The sequence below is a fragment of the Canis lupus genome, chromosome 1, assembly GCF_011100685.1.
Source record: "Canis lupus familiaris isolate Mischka breed German Shepherd chromosome 1, alternate assembly UU_Cfam_GSD_1.0, whole genome shotgun sequence".
Taxonomy (NCBI): domain Eukaryota; kingdom Metazoa; phylum Chordata; class Mammalia; order Carnivora; family Canidae; genus Canis; species Canis lupus.
The window spans coordinates 67,502,746-67,524,203 of NC_049222.1; the positions used below are offsets into that span (position 1 = coordinate 67,502,746).

At 40.4% G+C, this 21,458-nt stretch overlaps 1 protein-coding gene across 6 annotated transcripts in view; it reads right to left on the bottom strand.

Annotated features, from left to right (window-relative positions):
* The window catches only part of PTPRK (protein tyrosine phosphatase receptor type K), a 546,322-nt gene that overhangs the window by 342,667 nt on the left and 182,197 nt on the right, over positions 1-21,458 (bottom strand). For all 6 annotated transcript variants that reach the window (XM_038526752.1, XM_038526753.1, XM_038526755.1 and 3 more), the window contains exon 3: positions 4,526-4,797. In XM_038526752.1, the coding sequence (XP_038382680.1) occupies positions 4,526-4,797 (272 nt within the window). The remainder of the gene's footprint in view (positions 1-4,525; positions 4,798-21,458) is intronic.

Here is a 21,458-nt window from a genome sequence, read left to right on the forward strand (position 1 = left end):
ATAATAAGCTGTCAAGGAAGCAGACATTTTATTTATTTTATTTACTTTATTTATTTTATTTATTTGAGAGAGAGCTAGAGCACGAGAGAGAAGGGTGTTGGGGGGGGCGGCCAGTGGACAGACTCCCTGCTGAGCCCAGAGCCCAAGGCTGAGCTCCATCCTGCAACCTTGAGACCATGACCTGAGCCGAAGTCAGACTCTTAACCAAATGAGCCACTCAGGCGCCCCCAGTAGACATTTTAACAAACACAAATCGTAGGGTCCGGAGATGGAGCCCTGCAACAGGCCCTCATCCCTCTCCCTCTGCCCCTGCCCCTACTCATGCTTGCTCTCTCTCCCAAATAAACAAGATCTTTAAAAAAAGAAATAAAGGAATAAGCACAAAACCTGAAAAGTACACCATGGAGGAGGAGGGATGGATAGGCAGAGGAAAGAAGATTTCAAGGACAGTGACAATCCCCTGTGATGCTAGTGATGGCTGTCTGCCATTAGACACATGTGCGTCCCCAAAGGTGAACCCTGTGAACTGCGAGGGATGAGCGCGTGTCAGGGCAGGCTCATCCAGTGCAACCAGTGTCCCCGTGGTGGAGGATGGGGATAATGAGGGAGCGGCCCCTGTGTGCGGCCACGTGGGGTATATGGGGAATCTCGGCACCTTCCTCTCCATTTTGTTGTGAACCTAAAACTGCTCTACAAAAATGAAGCCTTGAGAAAAAAGTGACCGTAAAAAAGACCAGCACGCTTTCAAAACAGAAGAAAATGCTGAACATGCACTAAATCCAAGAGTTTGCAAATTTTGTATTTACCCATCACGTTGATTTGACTTTATGGTCAACACATAGTATGTGTCAGACACCCTTCTAAACACGTGTGTGTGTGTGTGTGTGTGTGTGTGTGTGTGTGTGTGTGTAAAGGTAACTCAATACAACAACCCAATCAGTTAGGTACTGATTTATCAAATAAGGAAACTGTACTCAAAAAATTAAGGAATATACTCCAGGCTGGACAACTGCTACATAGTAGAATCGAGGTTCACCAAGGAAGAGCTGGCTCCAAAGTCCATGAGCCGTATATTGATTTGGCAGGTCACCAAAATTCATAATTTTGCCTTTGTTTCATAATTTCATGTATTTTTTTTTCCTTTTTCGAGTAAGAGTTCAAGTTTCTTGGGGTCAAAAACTGCTATCTCCTCGTTATTGAACAGTCCACAGCATGATCAATTTCCTGTGGGGACATCTTCTGTTTAGCATCTGGCTGGATGACATTTCTAGGAAGGGCAAATCACACCAAAGATATACTACATCTGTTTTAGATTCTTAGTTCTACAGAAAAGGGAAGAAGAGAAGAACTAGCTTATGGTAGAGGTTTGGATTTTTTTTTTACCCTACTTCTGGGAATATGATTTTTACATAAAAATTATCCTATACTAATTAAAGGTAGTAGCACCCTGGGATAATTTTCTTTTTGATTGTCGTTGTTGTTGAAGCTGGTGATAAGGAGTGTACTGGAGCGATGGTTGGGTAAGGAATGGCTCAGGCAAATAAAGATAGGAATTTCCACTAAAAATACAAAAGAAAAAGGAATTTTAAAAAGTGAGAAGGTTAAACAAAAACTTAAAGAAGTTTTGGAGAGTGTAAAGTCTCTGGAGAATTGAAGAAACTGAAATGAGGAAGAATAGTTTCTGTGCATATCACACGTCTATTTAATCTAGAATCTAGGAAAATTTTTAAAAATATGCAGTTTCTTTAAGAATTAAAAAGTACGTAGGCTTCCTACATAGCATAATGCAATGGCTACCTTTTAATATTAAAAATCCATAAAGACTCTGCATTAAGCAACAGTCAAAAGTTTTTCATGTTATTTCCTAATAGCAAAAATGCTACATAAATATAGTTTACGTCATGCTGGTGTTTCTAATAACTGATATAAGGTACAAGCGGGTATCTAAATGACTGAATCAATAAAATCATTAATCAAGTAATTTATTGGGCACTAAGCACATGAATAAAAATTATTCTATCTGTGTTTTGCTCTCATTGATTGTTAAGTTCTGCAGGTTAAGGAAAAACGATGTGAAAAGAAAAGTAATTAATCACTTAAGTAATGATCTATTGCTCAAATTTCAATCTGCAAGAAAGAAATGTTTACCCACAGGTTCCAAGTTACGTAGTAATCTTCTTCTCTGTCAGAAGATCCCCAAAAAGATTTTACTGGCCAGGTTGAAACTTGCACACGCACCTTTGCGCATCTTGCTTAAAACACCAAAGGTCTACGTAACCCTAGGGAGCTTTGTCAGGCAAAATGAGACTGAATAAAGAATCATCCAGTCCATGGAGGTGTAACTCAACATGAAAATTGGCATCGCAGCAATGTGTGCCCTAAGAAAATGGTATTAATATCAATGACTCAAAGACAGATCTTGCGAAAAACAAGAAAAGGTAATTAATTATACAGATGCTACTTCTTAGTTGTGAAGGCATATTAGCGTGATACCCAGATATATTATTTGTTGGATTCATCAAAATCCACATCTGTGTTTTTCCTAAAAGATAGAACTAACAATTTGACTCCTTAACGAACAGATACCAGATAGCAAAGTGTTGGACACGGGCAATCTGACTCTAGACACCAAATTTCTAACAATTTTGCTGATTTGTTATTTGGGATTACATTTATCGTAAGGAGGCTGAATCCACTGGCAGTTTTCTTTTGTTAAATCAGAGCTTTTTTTCTTTTCAGGGTTAAGCTCCAATGACAGGTTCTAGAGAAGTCAGTGTGATGACAACGCGTTGTGAGGGTGACCCAGCACACGAGGACCCACCATATCCAGAGATGAGCGTCCAGGCCCTTAGCATTAGTTTCCTACCCTTCCAGCCACCCGCCAGCCACATGCGCCTCCTGGGAGGGCCCTGGGAGGACAGACACTGAGGAACGACATCCTGCAGCTCCGGGATAATGGAATCAACACCCCCTGAAACCTCCACAGACACACAGCCCTGAACAAAGAACCTTCCCAGTGGAACTGTACCTATGAAGTGAGAGGCTTTTTAATAAAACAGAAAACCAACTCATGACAAAGCAATTAGAACAATGCATTCTGTCTCCTAACCCAGGACCTAAAGACAAGTTTCACCTGAAGAAATTGTTCATTTTTAAGAAGCAGAAATGAACTGCTTTTAGCTTATAAATCACCCACTGACCAACTTAAAACATCACTTTTACATATGCATTCTCATTAGGTTCTGTAAACGAACTACAAAGAGACAAGTCTTTTAAAAGTTCGAATTTCAAGACCTGACACAAAAATGAATTTTGGAACATGCCCAGGGACAGGTTTCCCCAGCTATCGCAAGCACAGGGTTCTTAGGAAACTTTTCATAAACATAAACAGGGGAAAATGAAGAAGCAATTATATTAATTTGTATGGAAAAATTTTTGAACATCCCCTGACCCCCAATAATAAGCTTTTTGCCTCTTCTGATACCTTAGGTAACACATCTTGTTAACAGATGCACAAAAATAAATCCAGATAAAGCACAGATGCTCACACGGTTCAAAGCTACTGTAGCCTGATGCTAACATGTTGAATGTAGTTCCTGGAGAAGGAGCTTGGTGGGACGCCTCTTGCAGCTGGGCTGAGTGCTGCTTCCATAATGGCTCGCTGCAAAACAGAGTCTGCAGGCAATTTTAGCTTTCCACCTTTTTTTTTTTTTTTTTTTTTTTTTTTTTTTTTTTCAGAAAAGCGGAAATCCTCTTTAGATTTCTTTCGGTTAGCATACGGTTTACTAAAACTTCACTTCAGTAAAAGCAAAGTGGTGTAAGGTGATGTTTCAAAAAGCAGGGGATAGTGGTACTGCACCTTACGGGGAGGATTCTGAGCAACTCTCCAAACTGGCAAATGATCCTTTTTTTTTTTTTTTTTTTTTTTTTGTTAAACTATATAAAGTAAGTCTTATGAAACATAAAGGAGATACTGATACTATTCATTGTCTGGTTTAGTCATAATTATATTAAGGATTCCTGGGGTGGGGGAGACATGGATAGCTTTTCCTTCTCTGTTTGCTTATTTTGAAACTCCATGTAACTGACAAAAAATGTAAATAACTATTCAAAATACCTCCCCCTTAGATGATATAATTCATGAAACACTATTTCATGTTTATTTTCCAAATGTTATTGTCAGGAAGTCAGCAAACCCATCCAGTTTGAATAATGCACTCAAATCAAAAAGGACATTTTCTTCCCAAACAGAAACATGGAAATAGATCTGTCAATAAGTAGCTCTTCGTCAAATAACCAACAGACTTTGTACCTAAGACTAGTGGTTTTTTTCAGTTCGTGTAAATATTCTCACTACTTTAAAGGTTGTGTGCCAATGTATTTAAACATGTCCTCAAGAACGGGGCGAGAGGAAGGGGCAAAAGTGACCACCTCGGTTCCAAAGGGCTAGGTCTCACCTCTAAGTATGACGCACAACGAGGTCCAATGACACTAAAGCATAAACCAAAAAAGCGCAGATGCTTACCTGATATTCATTGGGCCAGAAGGTGCTCACTGCTAGCTCAGCCCGAAGCCAATCTCTGCCCGTGAATCCAGTCACATTCCAAATTGGATTGGCAAGAGGTCCCTTATTCACCCTAACCAGGATGTTCAAAGTGCCAGGATTTAACCCTTTCTGGCTGTATAACAGGTAACTGAAATCAATACAGTGAGTGTCGTTCTCCTTCATTGTAGGCAGCTGAAGTCTGGCTTTTTCTCCAGGGTCATGATCTGAGGAGTCCACTATCATATAGGAACCTGAAATGACATTACGTGTAACAGAGCTAAGTAGACATATAAACAAAAGGGAGTACCTAATAATAGGGAAAAAAACGCTAAAAATAATGCCAATGCATTTTGAGCATTAAATGTACCTGGAAAGGACTGACTGTCTTCCAGAACAGATCCACAGAAAGAGAGCAAACTGGTAAGTAGGGGAACTCCATTTTTAGTAAGCTGCAGATATTGTTCAAAGTACGTAAGATGCATCGATTCATTTCCTCTCTGAAACAATCTGCTTTACATAATCAGTCAACTGAAGTATAATTAGTAACTTATTCGAAGTCAAACAGAGTAGGTAAGGCCTGGTTCAAATCCAGATCCCAATCCTCTAGTCTTACTAAGCAAAGGTCTTTTATTATCAAACAAGGAAACAAACAGGCCCAAGACTTGATTGGCCTCGTTTACGGGGAGGGAGCATCTTCCCTTTTCCCTATCATCCTTCCCTTGCAGGGAGATGGGTTAACTAAGTTCAGGCACCATCCGTTCTGATTTCAGATCCCAAGATCCTCATTTGCACAAGCTGGGCTGCCGGACCACTCTCTCCTAACCACTCTGAACTTAAGCTCAGGGAATAAGGGTATTTGGCAGTGTAAACATAAGGACGGGAGTTGAAAATGTCCATTTTGTTAGGCCTGAGACTCTGACACAGAGTGGATTTGCCTCCTTGGAGCCCTGCCCACTAAGCTACCAGCTCATCACCTCGGCTGCTGCAGTCCTGCTCCCCTGGAGCTGCGAGACAACTGGTCCGAAAACACTAGTCTAACCTCATTACCTTTCATTTCATGAACATTTCCTGGTTGTCTGTCATAGGACCTAGGAAGTCCCAATGCCACAGCAGCTCGAGCTTCCACCCTCCGACATAGTCTCAGTGCTGAGTACAAACGTGGGACTTGTACACCGGCTGCTGCTACCAGCCTAGGGACCTCGGCAGAAAGACCAGCAGGTTTCCTCACGTCAGCGTGGACTTGAACGAAGATCCACATCACTAAAATGTCGGTACACCTATTTGTCGCACTGAAGGTGGAACACGTTTGATTGTAATTTCCCCCCCTAGAATGTAATTTATCCAGAACACGTATGAAGGGCATTACTACAGAATCCAGTGTTGCAAGGGTTGCACCGGGACATCTCTTCCTGACCGACGACTCTGCTTCCTCCCTAAAACCTAAGAATGTTTGCGTAACACACTCAGTATTCATGGACCACTAGTCTAACTAGTGCAATTAACCCCCAAAGCAAGCTCAAGTCACAGCAGGTAAGGGGACTCTGACTACCTAAGAAACTGAAATTTCAAATCTGATGAATTCTGCTCTAGAGTTCAGAACGTATGTAAAAATTTCACATGACAAAACGATCAGTTATCAGGCAAAGTACAGACTATGCTTACTATACCGATGGTTCTTATTTCTTCCACTTCATTTTTTCTCAGTATTCATCTCCTCTTGTAACCTCAAATTCTCTTTCTTTTTTTCTCCCTGATTCTCACAGATTGCATGCACATTAATAGGATAAATCGGTCATGTGTATTTGTGGAGAAATTATGTCTTTTTTTTTTTTTTTTTAAACAGGATATCCTGGATCCCAACCCTATTTATACAAGCAGGATGTTTCTATTCTTGGTTATATACTCACGTTCTGAGGTCCATGGCTGATTTGCCAAGATGTCTTTCAGATTCACCAAAGGAGAGCAGACTAATGGTTGCTTTTAACTAAGAACAGGCCTGAGATCTTAGACGGGTTACGGACTGTAACTGGGCCTCAGCTTCTTCACAAACCTGTGGCCTATTTCTCCACTGCCAGAAGAGGGTTGTTTTTTGTTTGTTTGTTTGTTTGTTTTTTTCAGTGATATATTATGGCAGTAGTGAATTTAAATTATTTTTTACAAGTCTTCATCAATTATGGCTTCTGATTGTCAATTTCAAAGTAGTGCTCTCTAAATGACTTATAGGCTTTCAAATGGTTATTTTCTTCCATTATAAAATAAACTTTGGCATAAACTATGCGCTGTCATACATCTTAATTACATACGGTGATATTTGCCATTAAGACCATTTAGCAATTTTCATCCAGTTGCACTTTTAAGCTATGATAATTTTCTTATTAAGGAAATGGGATGAGCAAAGTATATTAATTTGTAGGGATTACCAATCAGATCATTAGAAAGGACAAAAGTCACAAAATAAAAGCTTGCTCAAACTATTCCAGCATTTCAATACAAGTTAATTTGAAAAAAAAAAAAAAGTGCTGATATTTCATCTCTATAGAATGTTTTTGCTAAATGGGCTAATCAATGCGGCCTAGTTAATGCTAGTTTCTGAGTGCAATGAAATAATATGCATTTATTGCATGGCTCCAGAAAGGAAGAAGCAAGCACTCGCACCAAAGGGCCAACCGAGTACATCTGCCAACAACTGGTTCCATATAGTGGCAATTCACCCAGTAGACACCATGGAGTAGCTACCTATCTGACATGATATTTACTTTCATCACCCCAAACACAGAACACTGTGCTATTCCTAACAACTTCTAAAAATTACTTCTACAGTCTTCCAGAATAACTGGCTGTAATGCTTAGAGTCAGGAAATTCTACGCTATGCGTTTCCCTCATTCTTTATGAGTTAAGCGTATTTACTATAGTTCTGTCACCAGCTAAGAACTCAGATTCCTAATAAGAGGTTAGTTCTATTTAGTTGTGATTTACCCATCACAAAACTTAATAATGAAACATCTGTGTAGTAACTTGTAATTAATGTAATTTCTTTAATGTGGCCTTACAAGTATTCCTTACAGTCTCTTGAGCAAGAGGTCTCAAATACATCATTTAAGAAATAAAAGAAAAAGTTATGAGGCTTATGATATGTATTTTTTAGGATATAACTTTTCTGAGGATTCTGACAATGAGAATCAAAACCTTGAAAAAAACCAAAAACCTTGAAAGAGATAGATACCTTCCAAATTACACTCCAAAGTATGTAAACTAGATAAGCAATTTCTATACGTACAAAGCTTTAAAAAAAAAGGAAAAAAGATGCCCATCTCATCAATACATTATTCAAAACAGAGAAAAACAGGGAGGCCTGGCTGGTTCAGTTAGCAGAGCATGCAACTCTTGATCTTAGGGTTCTGGGTCTGAGTCTGTGTTGGGTATAGAGATTACTTTAAGTAGAATCTCTTAAAACCAATAAAATAAAATGAAAAAGAAAAGAGAAAAGTATTTCAAAGGTCCAATAATAGGTAACTTGTAAAATTATGGTAAATCAGTTTGATGAATAATTAAAGTCATTAAAAATGAATTACTAAAACCACTTGATGGAAGATATTCACAATGTTAAGTAAAATAAGCAAGTTATAAAATACCATACTCATTTTTTAAAAAAATATATACGTAAAATAAATACAATCATGCAGATGTGTGTATTCATATAGCTACACATAGACATGCACATATGACTGGAAAAAAAAGAATATATAACAAATAGTTAACTGTTTTCAAAGGGAAGCTATAATTGTCTTTTCTTATTTTTATGTACATTCACTGAATGTTCCATAATAAACATGCATTAGATTTATACTTTAAAAAAAAGAGCAAGACTGCATGAAGACCATCTTATATAAGTAACATCAAATAAAAAATGATAAATACTTCAGAAACAAACATAGGTATTTGCCTTTTAAAACTAAATCCTATTTGCATCCTACAGATTAACAGCATCGGCTTTCAAAAACACACAATACAAACATCAGAAACTTCTTATTTCAATTCACGAAAAGGGGGGGGGCACTGAGTACTTAGACTAAATAGCAGTTTTTTATTTAAAAAAGAATAACCAAAGAAACAAGTCCCATATTCATAAATGCCATAATGTAATATCTAGATGAGTAAATAATGTCCTATGGATTTTATGGATTAATGGAAATTTTATCTTTAAGATATACTTCTAGGAACAACATAATAACACAGGAAATAGGATTAACTGCACGGAAAACAATGAACGATAAATAGGTTTCCATCATTTTATTTTATTTTTTATTTTATTTTATTATTTTATTTTATTTTATTTTATTTTATTTTATTTTTATTTTATTTTTTTTAGGTTTCCATCATTTTAAAACGCCTTTATTTTTATGTATCCTTAGTACACTAACATAATATTTTTATTAATTCTTATTTAAAATACACTAACGGGGGGATCCCTGGGTGGCCCAGTGGTTTAGCGCCTGCCTTTGGCCGGGGGCGTGATCCTGGAGTCCCGGGATTGAGTCCCACGTTGGGTTCCCTGCATGGGGCCTGCTTCTCCCTCCTCCTGTGTCTCTGCCTCTCTCTCTCTGTGTCTCTCTGTCTCTATCATAAATAAATAAATAAATCTTTAAAAATAAAAAATAAATAAAATAAAATACACTGAAGGTCTCCTGTTAACCAAACTGGAAGAAAGTTCCACTCCTCTGCTTGGTACCGATGGCCCTCCGTGACCTTTGCCAGTGCACCTCCTAGGACTCCTCGAGCCACCCTCTCCAGGCCGACGGGGCCCTGGCGACTTTGCCCGCGCACCTTCCAGAACAGACTCCCGGCTCGGTCAGGTCAGAAGGCCTCCCTCATCTTAGTCCCTCGCCAATGCTCGCCCGTTGATCTTCCTCAGCCCCCACCGGTGTTGGGCTTCTCCCGGCTGGAAGCTGGTACAGGCCCGCGTGCTGGCTCTGCACCGTAGTTGTGCCACAGCCTTTGTACACGTTTTAAATAATCCACGCAGGTGCTGTTTACCCCCTTGTGAGGAGAGGGACAGAAAGCACCCAGTCTCTCAGCGTCCCATCGGAAGGGAGGGGCCGCTCGGGAGGTGTCACACTGGGGCTGCGAACTCTGAGACACGGCCGGCCGCGGCGGGGAGGGCCCTGAGGAAGCACCAGGAAGCCAGGAGGGGCCGCGACCAGGTGGCCGGGCCAGGGCTGGGCCAGAAGCCACCGACGGGCCGCACGCGCTTGTGCCTGCCCAGGGACGGGCAGCTGCCAGCTATTCGGGATGCGCATGAAAAAGCTAAAATAGAAGCACAATTGCCACAGGAGTAGAAGCACCTTCGTGCTCAGGGCCCTCAGCAGCCGGACGGACGAACTACCAGACACGACGGACACCTGCGCAGCGGGACGCCGCCGGCCGCCCAGAGAAGGCCTCAGCGGCCCACCTGCGTCTCGGAGCAGGGAGGAGAGGCGGGCCGCGGGCCCAGAGCAGGGACTGAAAGCCAGCGAGGACCTGTGGGTGCTCAGCACCGGGGGACGGGCCAGGGCCCCGACGCCAGCCCCCAACACAGCAAGGCGCGGCTGCCCGGGCGGCGCCAAACGCACCTTTGCGGGAGAGAAACCACCTGATGGCCAAGGGCCGGCAGAAGCAAAACCAACAATAGCGACTGGTTTGTGGCACTTCCACACGCGATCATTTGATGAAAGGCAGTAACGCCTGGAGGTGCGCGCTGAACAGCCTTCCGAGAGGCACGCTTGGGTATAGGAAAGCCTTGTTAGAGCAAATGTCCTAGTCTCAGGATCCCCTTTCCCACTCTTAAAAATTACCGAGGCCTTCAAAGAGCTTTTGTTTCTGTGAGTTGGACCAATATTGACCACATTAGCCATTCAACCTGAGACGCTCCCAAAAAGCTTATTCGTTATCTAAGGATTAACAACCATCAATCCATCATATGTTAATCTAAATAGCATGTTTTTATAAAAATTACAGATATGGGTGCTGGTTTGGTTGTCTTTTTGTTTTCTTTTAAAATAATGTTTTGTTTTGTTTTTTTTTTTTTGTTCCTCCCCTATAAACATCTTGCAGTTACCCTGCCCTTGCTCCCTCTCCCCCTGTAATTCTCCTAGCTGGGAAGGCCGGAGTGGAGCTGGGCTGTCGAAGCCTCGTCCACAGAGCCACCTACCTGCCCATTTCCTTGCAGGCTCCTTTTAAAGTTGTACTTAAAAGACTGCCCTCAGAAACGCTTCTGTTTGGCAGAACTTGTATTCAGCTTGGCCCTTTTAGGCCAGGAATGAAGCCTCATTTGAAAGAAAACAAAATGAATTTTAGAAATTAAAAAAAAAAAAAGCACACTTTTTTGCTTTTAGCAAAATCTTTTCTAAAGCAAACAAAAAATTATATGAGGAGGGGTGCTGGGGTGGCACAGCTGGTTAAATGTCTGCCTTTAGTTCAGGTCGTGACCTCAGGGTCCTGGGATGATGCCCTAAGTTGGGTTCCCTGCTCGGTGTGGGGTCTGCTTCTCCCTCTCCCTCCGCCCTCCCTCCTCATTTGTGCACGCTCGCTCTCTCTCTGTCTCTCTCTCAAATAAATAAATAATCTAAGAAATAAAACAATATGAAGAGAGCATTGTTTTACATTTTTGCAAATCTATTTCACGTCTGAGTTAAAAGAAAACAACTAGGTTCTCATTTTTGTTTATTTGTTCAATCTGTTGTAATATCAGGTACTGTGCAGCATCTGGGAAATTGTACTATATACTCATAAGAAAATAGAAGAAAAAAAGGGAAGACAATACCTTAGTGCTAGTTTGACCATGTTGATCCCAAATAGAGTCTTAGAAACCCAGGATTATGTGTAGAGAGCCACTAAATATTCATACACATGATTCCTTTTATCTTTAGGCTCTGATGAGAACATTATCAGTGATTGTATTGAGTCTACCTCACTCCTTCAGTCTCTTCGGGTATAAAGGTGTACTCAATGAAGTGAAAGTCTTCACTGGGATGATGGATGGTTGAAGACTGAAAATCAAAAAGTGCTGAATTTTTGTACATTAATATAAAGAGTGGGTTGGGCCTCGCCGGAGAAACACAACCAACAGGACAGACACACAAGGAAAGAGATTTATTATAGGGAATTGGTTCACATGATCATGTAGGCTGAGAATTCCAGATCAAGGATAACCAACAACATAGTTCTAGCCAGCATCCAAAGGCTTAAGAAATATTCTATCCTAATAAGAAAATAATTTTTGTGTGTTCTGAAGACCATTTTGAATAGCTACCAAAGCACCAACGTACTGCGCAAAACAGTTATTTTTTGGCATTGAGTGAGATTTTCCTAGTAGAAACAAAGAACATGCCAGAAACCGTTGATGTGAAAAAACCAGAGACACGGTACAGTAATAAAGTTTCATGTCCCGCCAGCCTACAAAGCGGTAATCGGGATCTCTGGGCAGAGAGAATGGTGATGACTGAATTTGTATTTTGGGGTCTCAGCCCATCCGAGACGATTTTTGTTGTTGTTGTTGTAAAATTTATGTCTCTTAAGTGTTTCTGTTGCTGTTGCCTTTGTGCTAAAGACAAAGCCCTTACCCTACTTTTCAAGTGTTTCAGCTTTTATTTCCTTTTATTCAAGCTTCTTCTCCTCACCCCATTTTTCATCTGATTAGGTGGCAATATAACATACCAAGTGACTAAAACCAAGAACCTAGGGATCAGTTTGATTTTTTCCACATCCTTCACTTTCTTCCTGTCATCTACTAGCAATTTCTTTTGTCTCTATTTCCAGACTCTGTCCTCAGTCCATCCACACTTCTCTTCATCTTCCCTAATTTCCAACTCCTCCCATGTCTCAGGACGACTAGACCCACTCCTTACAGGTTTCATGATTTCTGTCCTAGCAGACCTACGAGAGCTGTCTACAGACACCCAGATTAAGTTTTTTTATGGACATACAAATAATCTTTTTTTCATCTACACAGTGCAATGAGAATTAAATCCAGACTCTGTACTTTAGCTTCTCAACTTCAGTATAATCTGGCCCCTACCTTCCTCTCTCACATTATCTCCTTCCCCTTCCTGCCCTTACTCAACATGCTCCACATACACTGAGCTTCTTTCTGCCCCTCAAAAATCCAAGTTTCTGCCTGTGTCAGGTTGGAGTACCCTCCCCTCCACCAGATTATTTTCATCATTCAGGTCTTGGCACAGAGGCCATTTATTGGTGAAGCATTCCTTGGCCTGTTAACTAAAGTAGTTCCTTCCAAGATTTTTTTTTTTTTTTTTTGAGAGAGAGAGAGAGAGAGAAATAGAGTGTGTGTACTTGAGCAGGGTCGTGATGGGCAGAGGGAAAGGAAAAGAGAATCTTAAGCAGGATTCACACTCAGTGTGGAGCCCAACACAGAGCTCGATATCAGGACCCTGAGATCATGACCTGAGCCAAAACCAGGAGTTGGATGCTCAGTCGCCTGAGCCACCCCGGCACCCCCTTCTAGGATTTTTTCTAACATGTCGCTCTTTGTCATTTCCTTCACAGCACTTGCTTCTTACTGAATTTGTTTACTTGAAAGACTCCACAAAAAATTCAGAATTCATGTTACCTTGTACATCTAAAAATCTCGAACAGTTGTCTGAAACATTCAGTGTGAAACTGAATGTTTTTATGAAAAAAATCTGACAACTGTTTACTAGTGTTTCCTGTTCTGCATATCCTTAGCACTTGTACAACGCTCTCTTATATACCAAATATACAATATTTATCTGTGCATCTTCCCAGTCCCAGGGTAAGCTTTTCAAGATCAGAAACCTTTTTTTCCACCTACTGTACCTAACAGAGAGATTCTGGGTGAACTGAATTGAAGGCAAGCAAAAGATGAAGAATCTCAAAAATGGTAACTGTATTGGTTTTACTTCAAATATAAAACACAGAGGAAAAAAATCATAGAGCCTGAAATGACTTTAAACAATGTTCTCAATCTTGACAATCTCCCCAAAAGATTCCATCATTTTGGTAAGGTTGAGACAACTGCCCTCACTTTTTTTTTTTTTTTGCAGGGTCTATTATTAACTCTTCAAACTTTTACATTCTATTATTTCTCAAGACTATGTCTTTATTCTAAAGGACTTCACTCTCTACACCATATAGTTTGTTTCTAAACAGACAGAATGTGACACAAAAACGTCACGGCGGGAAAAGTAAACCTGTCCCTCAAACTCCAATACAAAAGGACTGAACTTGCGTCTTAGCAGAATTCAATCTCCAACAACTTTTCCCTCCCTAAAATGTCCCTCCCGTTGCCTTGGCAAAGTATAAAACTGTTTAATTCACATTCTGCAGGAATAAAAATTCTTGTAATCCCTGAGAGGAACAGCTTTGTGTTTGTTCTAGGTATCCAACTGACATTTGAAAACAGAACAGCTTCTAAAACTTTCAGACAACACAAAACTCTAAAAAGAAGGCTTCGAGTAAAATTAGCACAACATTTAGCCTTCTTTGACGCCTAGTCTCCTCAGGGAGCTTACCTGCTACATGGGAAGATTTAGGAACCAGACCGAAAATTGCGCCGTAGTTTAATCTCCTTCCTCTACGACAATCTTAGAAAGCAAAAGCATCAGCCTACCTGGCACTTACTTTGACCACCAAAATTTTCCCTTTCCTCCACTGACACAGAAAACCAGTGCAGGAGGCTTATTAGAAGGGCTCATTGCCTTCTCTTTGGAAGAGGCTGCTTTTACAATTTGCTGCGCTTTTCTCTCCAGGGTCTTTCAGGACTCCAGCTTTCCCTACCTTCTACCCATCTCTTTAACTGTCTATTGGGCAAATAGTTTAGTCTTTCTCAGTCTTAGTTTCCTTATCTTGAAATCCTTCAACCCGAGGTCTGATCTCAGGATGAAACGAGATTGTCTACATGCACATTGATTAGGTAGGTCCTCAATATTCGTTCCTTTGGATATATTCATTCCTTTCTCCATCGAATAGTAGACAAAATCAAACTGGAAAATGTAGGAAAAGAACATTTTCAAAGATAAAAAAAATGAGATAACAATATTAAGGAGTGGTATATTTAAAATATTTCAATTCCCAGGCCCTTGAAACTTTCTCAACTCTTCTGTTTACAACCTACCTAACCCCTTTTGTCCCAGTGTGTCAATTCTTCCCTCCCAGCTCTTTCCTTCTATTCCTCTCTGATCTTCTTTTTTTTCTCACTTTTTTCTCTATTTTTTGTTTGAAATCTCACATAAATATAGAATACTTTCCCCAGGAACACACACACACACACACTCCTTTACCGACATCTGTAAAGAACCACAGATCTAAGCTTAAGACCTCCTGTTCTAAGATTTGTCCAATTTCTGAAATCCTGGCACTCCTCCCATGGCTCTCCAACCTACATAGCTTTTATGTTATGTGATGCTGAAATGTTTTGAGAAGCAGTTGCTAAAATGAAAAGCAACTTTAGAGAGAATAATCAGAGTTACATTACCCCAAAAAGTAAGGGAGTCTTTGTCCTATAGCCAATTTTGTAATCATCACCTGCCTTTTCAAAGGAACCCAAATTGCAAAGAACAGTAAAAGGTAAGAAAAGGTAGTACAGCCTGCTGTCTCTGGAAACTGTCTAAAGACTAAATATCTTACTAACAATTCCAGCCTGTTGTCTGGATATACCGTAACCCTGTTAATAATAGAAGGCCAGAACTCAGGGTCAGTAGAGAATGAGTGTACAGTGCTCTGTATTTGCATATAAATAGATATTTCCAAAGTCAAAATACTCCATAATCACAGTATGTCTGAAGGTAGCAAAAATTTATTTTAATATATTAAAAGAACTGGCTTTATTTTGATTCAACATTAGTAAGAGACAACTGTTTCTGAATAAGCAATTGGCAAGAAATGATCAATTAGAGAAGAATTCAGGTTGAGAAAAATTTCTCAACTGGGTTCTCAGGTTCAAGGGGAATCAAACTACAGGAGCAACTCAACTGGCAAATCAAGTCCTTTATCAAACTACAAGGACCACAAAAGCTCCCAACCACATTAGAAGATGCTTCACGAAAGGTTCAAAAGGAAAGAATAGTGTATACCCCAGTGTCATCCAAATAAAAGCATGTTCCTCGCTATGAAATGGTTAACAATTCATGCTCTCAGGTCAAAGACCTGATTTTGCAGCCAGTCTCTGACATTAACCATCCTGACCATCCCCCTTCTCTTCTATCATTTTACTGGTGAAAATCTGAGGCCTAGAAGAGATAAGTATTTTAGATATAACAAAAATACCATCTGAGAAGATTGTTATGGGGATTACAGAATGGGAAATAGCAAGGTAAAAACATGTTTCTACCTTTTTTTTTATTTAAAAAGTATTATCTAAATCAAAACTCTGTCTACTTGTTTTTTTGTTTTTTTTTTTTAAGATTTATTTATTCATGAGAGACACAGAGAGAAACAGAGAGGCAGAGACACAGGCAGAGGGAGAAGCAGGCTCCACACAGGCACTCGACCCCGGGGTCTCCAGGATCATGCCCTGGACTGAAAGCAGGTGCTAAACCGCTGAGCCACCCAGGGATCCCTGTCTACTTGTTCTTGAAAAGGGTGCCTGTCTTAGAAGCTCAAGATAAACAAAGAAAAAGAAAACCAAAAGGGAATGAAAGCATAAAATATGAGAAAAAAATAAGAAACTGCATAAACAGAATGAAGAAAAGAGTCCAAGTGAGAGAAGAAAAAGGTACGTTGCTTACACTTTAAGCTGCAAAAAGACAGGACAACAGGGAGAACATTGTTACAGAGAATGGGGTTATATTTCTTTTCTGTTTCCCCAAGTAGCTTCATAAACAATTCAAATATGATAAAAGAAACTGAGATTAAAAAGGCAAAAGAGAACAGTATCGTTAGCTCCAATGTTGAGATTGGTGTTTGTGTTCACAAGATGATTAATTATCTATAATTTGAGGATTTAATATAAAATAAGATAATCCCAGAGACCCATTAATGAATAACTGGCTCTCCAGGGTCTACATTATTTTAAGGTAGCTCTAGTGGGATTAGTGGCTCCCAATACTAGAGCAAAGTAAAATCCCGAATCATATGACCATTCTAGCCTAACCTATTCCATCTCTGGTGCTGCCAATCCAGCTGTTATTAAAAACAAACAAAAAGAAACCAACCAAACAAAAACAAAAAATCAAACACCACCTGATCAGTTGTGAAAAGCCGTGTTGGCCAAGGGTGAGGAAAAGAACAGCACACAAATTTTTCTATGACTGTTGGCAAACCATTAATTCGACTTCCTCTTAGCAAATACAACCACCCAAGGATATTCCTCCAATGAAATATTCCTTTTGAACATAAGCAGAAAAGCTGCATCATGCAAGTGACCTCCATTCCAACAGTGCTCTCTTTGCCCCGAGAGCAACTTAGGACTGCACTTTAATGTTTTCATAAATGCTAACTTAAGGCTCAATGGATGAACACAAACATTGAGAAACTGCGGAGTTTCAGTTCCCACACTAACTTTTTAAAGCTTCCCTCTGGGGTGTACTGTAGAAACTAAAATAGAAAATAGTTTCAGCCCAAGTAACAGTGGGAACGCTGACCAACAATTAAGCACAGGTGTTTCCCAACTCCCCCCAAAGAACGAGGATCTTTCTTTCATGGAAAAGAAGGAATATTCAGTGGTCTCAAAAATTTGATTTTCAGATCTTTCTACTACTGAGATGTATTTTCAGCAGGTTAAAATAAATGGAAACACTGCAAGTACACAGAATAAGATCAAATTTTTCTCCTTTGAGACTAACCAGAAGAACATGTCTCCAACAGTTTTTTCTTCAAACCATAGTGTTACCATGTATCTCTCTAAGAACTCTCTATATGACTTTTAAAAAGCAAGTAATGTTTTTAAAAATAGTCCTACAAAACAGTGACTATAAACTCTGCAAGGACCATGGACGGCAGTGCTCACTCCAACCCTGGTGATCTATAGCTCCCAGCTGCAACGCAGTTCTAGTGGTTAAAGAATCAACTACATGCCCAGACAGAGGAAAGGCAATCTATTCCATCTGGTACTCAGTGTCCTCCTATCTGATTCACAGAAATCTTGCAATGCTTATTTGCCATGAATTACCAGCATGAACTCAGAGCTCACAGTTCATAATGATAAAACATCCATTTTTTACTTATTTTACCCCTCCTTTTTGCTTCGAAGGCTTGTAGTCTCTTTTTCTTCCCTAGTGAGCTCAATCTCCACTTTATCCATGAATTCCTATGATTAACCATACAACTTTGTAGGTGATTCACAAATGTTACATTTCCTACCTTATAGTGCTATGATGTGTAGAGTTTTCCCAAACTCAGTAGTAAACTTCTTAAAGCCTATTGCCTATTATGCCTTTTTGCAAAGTGATCTATACACAGCAGATATTCCATTAATGGAAATGATGTTGGAGTCTAACTGGAATATATTAATTAATAGAACTGCTTACTCCTGTAAAAATATCTAATAAGATACTACCCAACCCTCCAGAGAGAAAGATACTGAATATATAAATTGTTAAGCATTATACGGAATGTCAGGTTTAGAAAAGTTAAGTAACTTGCTCGAAACTCAATCCAAATCTAATACTGAAACCCTTTGCTTCTGTATTATACGGACTATAAAAGTGAGTAAGAAGTTTAGTTTACAAAGAAATAATAGAACTCAAATATTTTCAAACTGCATGGAAAACCTAGTAGCATAAATTTAAAGTTCTCTAACAGATACCATTTTAGTACTTTTCCTTCCTGGGGCTTCTTCCACATGGATGAGGTATTACACAAATCGGCAAGCATCAACAAATATATAGCAAAACAAAAACTGTGCTAATCTTTATAAAAGAGAGGCTGGTTATTGGATCATATAATGCCAAGCTATGACCTCATCCAAAAAGACCTGAAGATATGACCTCATCGGAAAGGCCTGAAGAATATACGACCTCATTGAAAAGGCCTGAAGATCCTTCTAACAAAGAGAAGTTGGAGCTGTGATCTGAAGAAGGAGAGTTATTAGCTGACGAGAAGAAAGATCATTGCAGGTGGTAGGAACAAATAGTGCAAAGGACCTGGAGCAGGGAAGATTAGAACAAATAAGAAGGACTGAATATTTGGTTGGTCTGGAGAAAATGAGAGCGATAAGGATAGAGATGAAGAAAATAAAAAGACCAACAAGGACTTATAGGCAAAGACAAGGAAGTTTAAATGTTATAGGAAGACATAAAAAAAAAAAAAAAAAAAAAAAGATTCAAGGGCAGCCTGGGTGGCTCAGCAGTTGAGCGTCTGCCTTCTGCTCAGGTCATGACCCCGGGGTCCTGGGATCAAGTCCCACATCCCCTGCCGGGAGCCTGCTTCTCCCCTCTCTGTCTCTGCCTGTGTCTCTGCCTCTCTCTGTGTGTCTCACATGAATAAATAAATAAACAAAATCTTAAAAAAAAAAAAAAAAGAAGATTCAAGCTGAGGGAGGCGGAGGGTTCCGTTCTAAATCAGATATTGGAAAATCACTCAGGCTACATCTACATAGAATAGATGGGTGATGGGCGAGTGAAGACACAGCTGCAGCATGCTGGTAAATATATATATTTAATTCAGGTAGCAGATGATGGAGATGATGTGAAGCAACCATCCGAAACCTACATAAGATGTAAAAATCAGCAAGAATTGGTGTTGCGTGAGATGTAGACGTGAAGAGAAGGTGTTCAGAATGTATAACCCTACTTCTTGCTCATATACCCAGCTAGACAATGGTAGTGTTCCCTGAGTCTTGGCACACTGGATAAATAAGATCAATTTAAGGGGAGGGGGAGATCAATTCGGATTCTCTATTGTAAACAGTAAAATCTACTGTATCACTTTCAGCAAAAAAGAACATTAGTAAAGGATATGAGGAAGCCCAAGTGATGACTAAGATACCTCTAGGATCTCTCTAGCGGGGGGACCCACTACTGGGCCCAGACAATATTGCTCCCAATACCCAGACTTTGCCTCTCAGGTCTATGCTTCCACTTTCTGCAGATGGAAAACCCCAAGGTGCCTCCCTTCTGCAGTCAACGGTTTCCTAATCAAAGCTCCTTTGGGTTGTCTGAATGGTGCAGATTTGGTCACCTGCTGGTATCACAGCTATAAGGATGGTTTGAAAGGTGAGCGTTTCACTCGTTCCTGAGGCCATGTGAACTCAAAAAGCAAGAAATTCACCACATATAGGGAAGGCTGCCAAAAAGAATAATAAATAGCATATGAGAAAGAACGGGCATTAATTTTGTTGATACATACCAGAGAAGATGTCAAGTAGGCAGTTGGATATATGATTCTAGATCTCAGAGGAAAGATTTTGGCTATGAACACATTTATGAATCATCTGCATGTATATTCCATAGCGCTACCAAGGAGTGGTTTGGGGTTTGTTTGGGTTTGGGTTTGGGTTTTTTTGCTTTTTATAAACATTTCAACAGGATCTTAAATACTTTAGAAACATAATAACAGTACATGCGATTAATCAAATTAATGTCACACTGTCCATTACTATGCAACACAGAATACAGCAATCTGGTTGGAAATCTTTTCATCAGTAATAGGGACAGAAGTACTATGGGGGGCAAGGGAGAAATTCATTCTAAGCCTCTAACTTATATGGCTGGCTCTGATAACTAAGAATGTTCCTACCAACTTTTACCAAAATGTTATTTCAATAGCAATTAACCATTTGGATGACTTCCAAGACCCCACAACAGACTCGGTCTGCCGCTGGATGAAAGCCACTTAATCTTGCCACCCACAAGTACACATAACTAGTTGGGGAACCTCAAATGTGTTTACCCCTTCGACACTCACTAAATCTAAACAGCTAGCTCCTGATTTTTTTTTTTTCAAACACAAAACCAAAATTCCCTGTTAAGCATGTGTATATGGAACTCTGATCAGCATTCAATTTAAAAGACAATGTGTTCCGGAAAATTTTTAAAAATTGACAAGATGAGAAAACAGACATATGTATCCGGAGGGGCAAAACTGGAACGAAATAGGACGGAAACATCATTGTGATTATCCTCTTCACTGTAGCTTTGGCCCCAAATTGCTTCCTGGAACACAGAAAAGCACATAAATACCCGTCTACACCTGAGAAATGAAAATAAATCCATGAGGATCCAACGCGCACATCCATGGTGATGAAACAGCTGCAGTGACATCTGCTGCCTGAAGAAATGCACAGTGATTATCAACACTGGGCTTCCAGGGAGGACGTGGGGCTAAGGAGTTCCTCAGGTTAAGAAAAGGTCCCACGTGGGTGGCAGTCACAGCACCAGGCCTCTGACTCTCCTTTTACAGGTAGAGATGGCCTCATGGTCATTTCCGCCGGGTGGTGATGGAAACCCAGGATGGTATCCGGGATGCAGGGCGAAGATCAGAGTTACCAGCCTAAGGGACCCCCCCCAGGGGGGGAGGAGAGCCAGGCCTGCAGGTGGGGGCAGGGAGAGATGGGCACAGGAGCTCCCCCAGGGGAAAGGCAGGAACCTGAGCAATGGCACTCAAGCAACTGGATAGATTTGTTGGGAGGGCCTACCCGAAAGATAAGGCTTCTCCAGTGGCTGGGGTTCCCTCTTGAAAGAAGTCATTTTGCTTCATCATGAACTATGTCTCCGTTCTCTATCCGATCAGTAAAACTAGCTGAGAGCACAGGTCTCGGGTGCCGGAGCAACCCCACAGGGCTCGTGACACAATCACGGGGCCCCCTCTGCGTGTCCAGGCTTCAAGCACTCCCTTAGGGGAGCCCCAGCACCTGGGTGAGCAGTAGGACTCTTACCTTAAGATCCCCTTAATGGGCAAGAAAGCAGGCTCTGTTCAATCCCCAGGGGCCTAAAACCGTTTAAGAGTAAAACTCCTGAT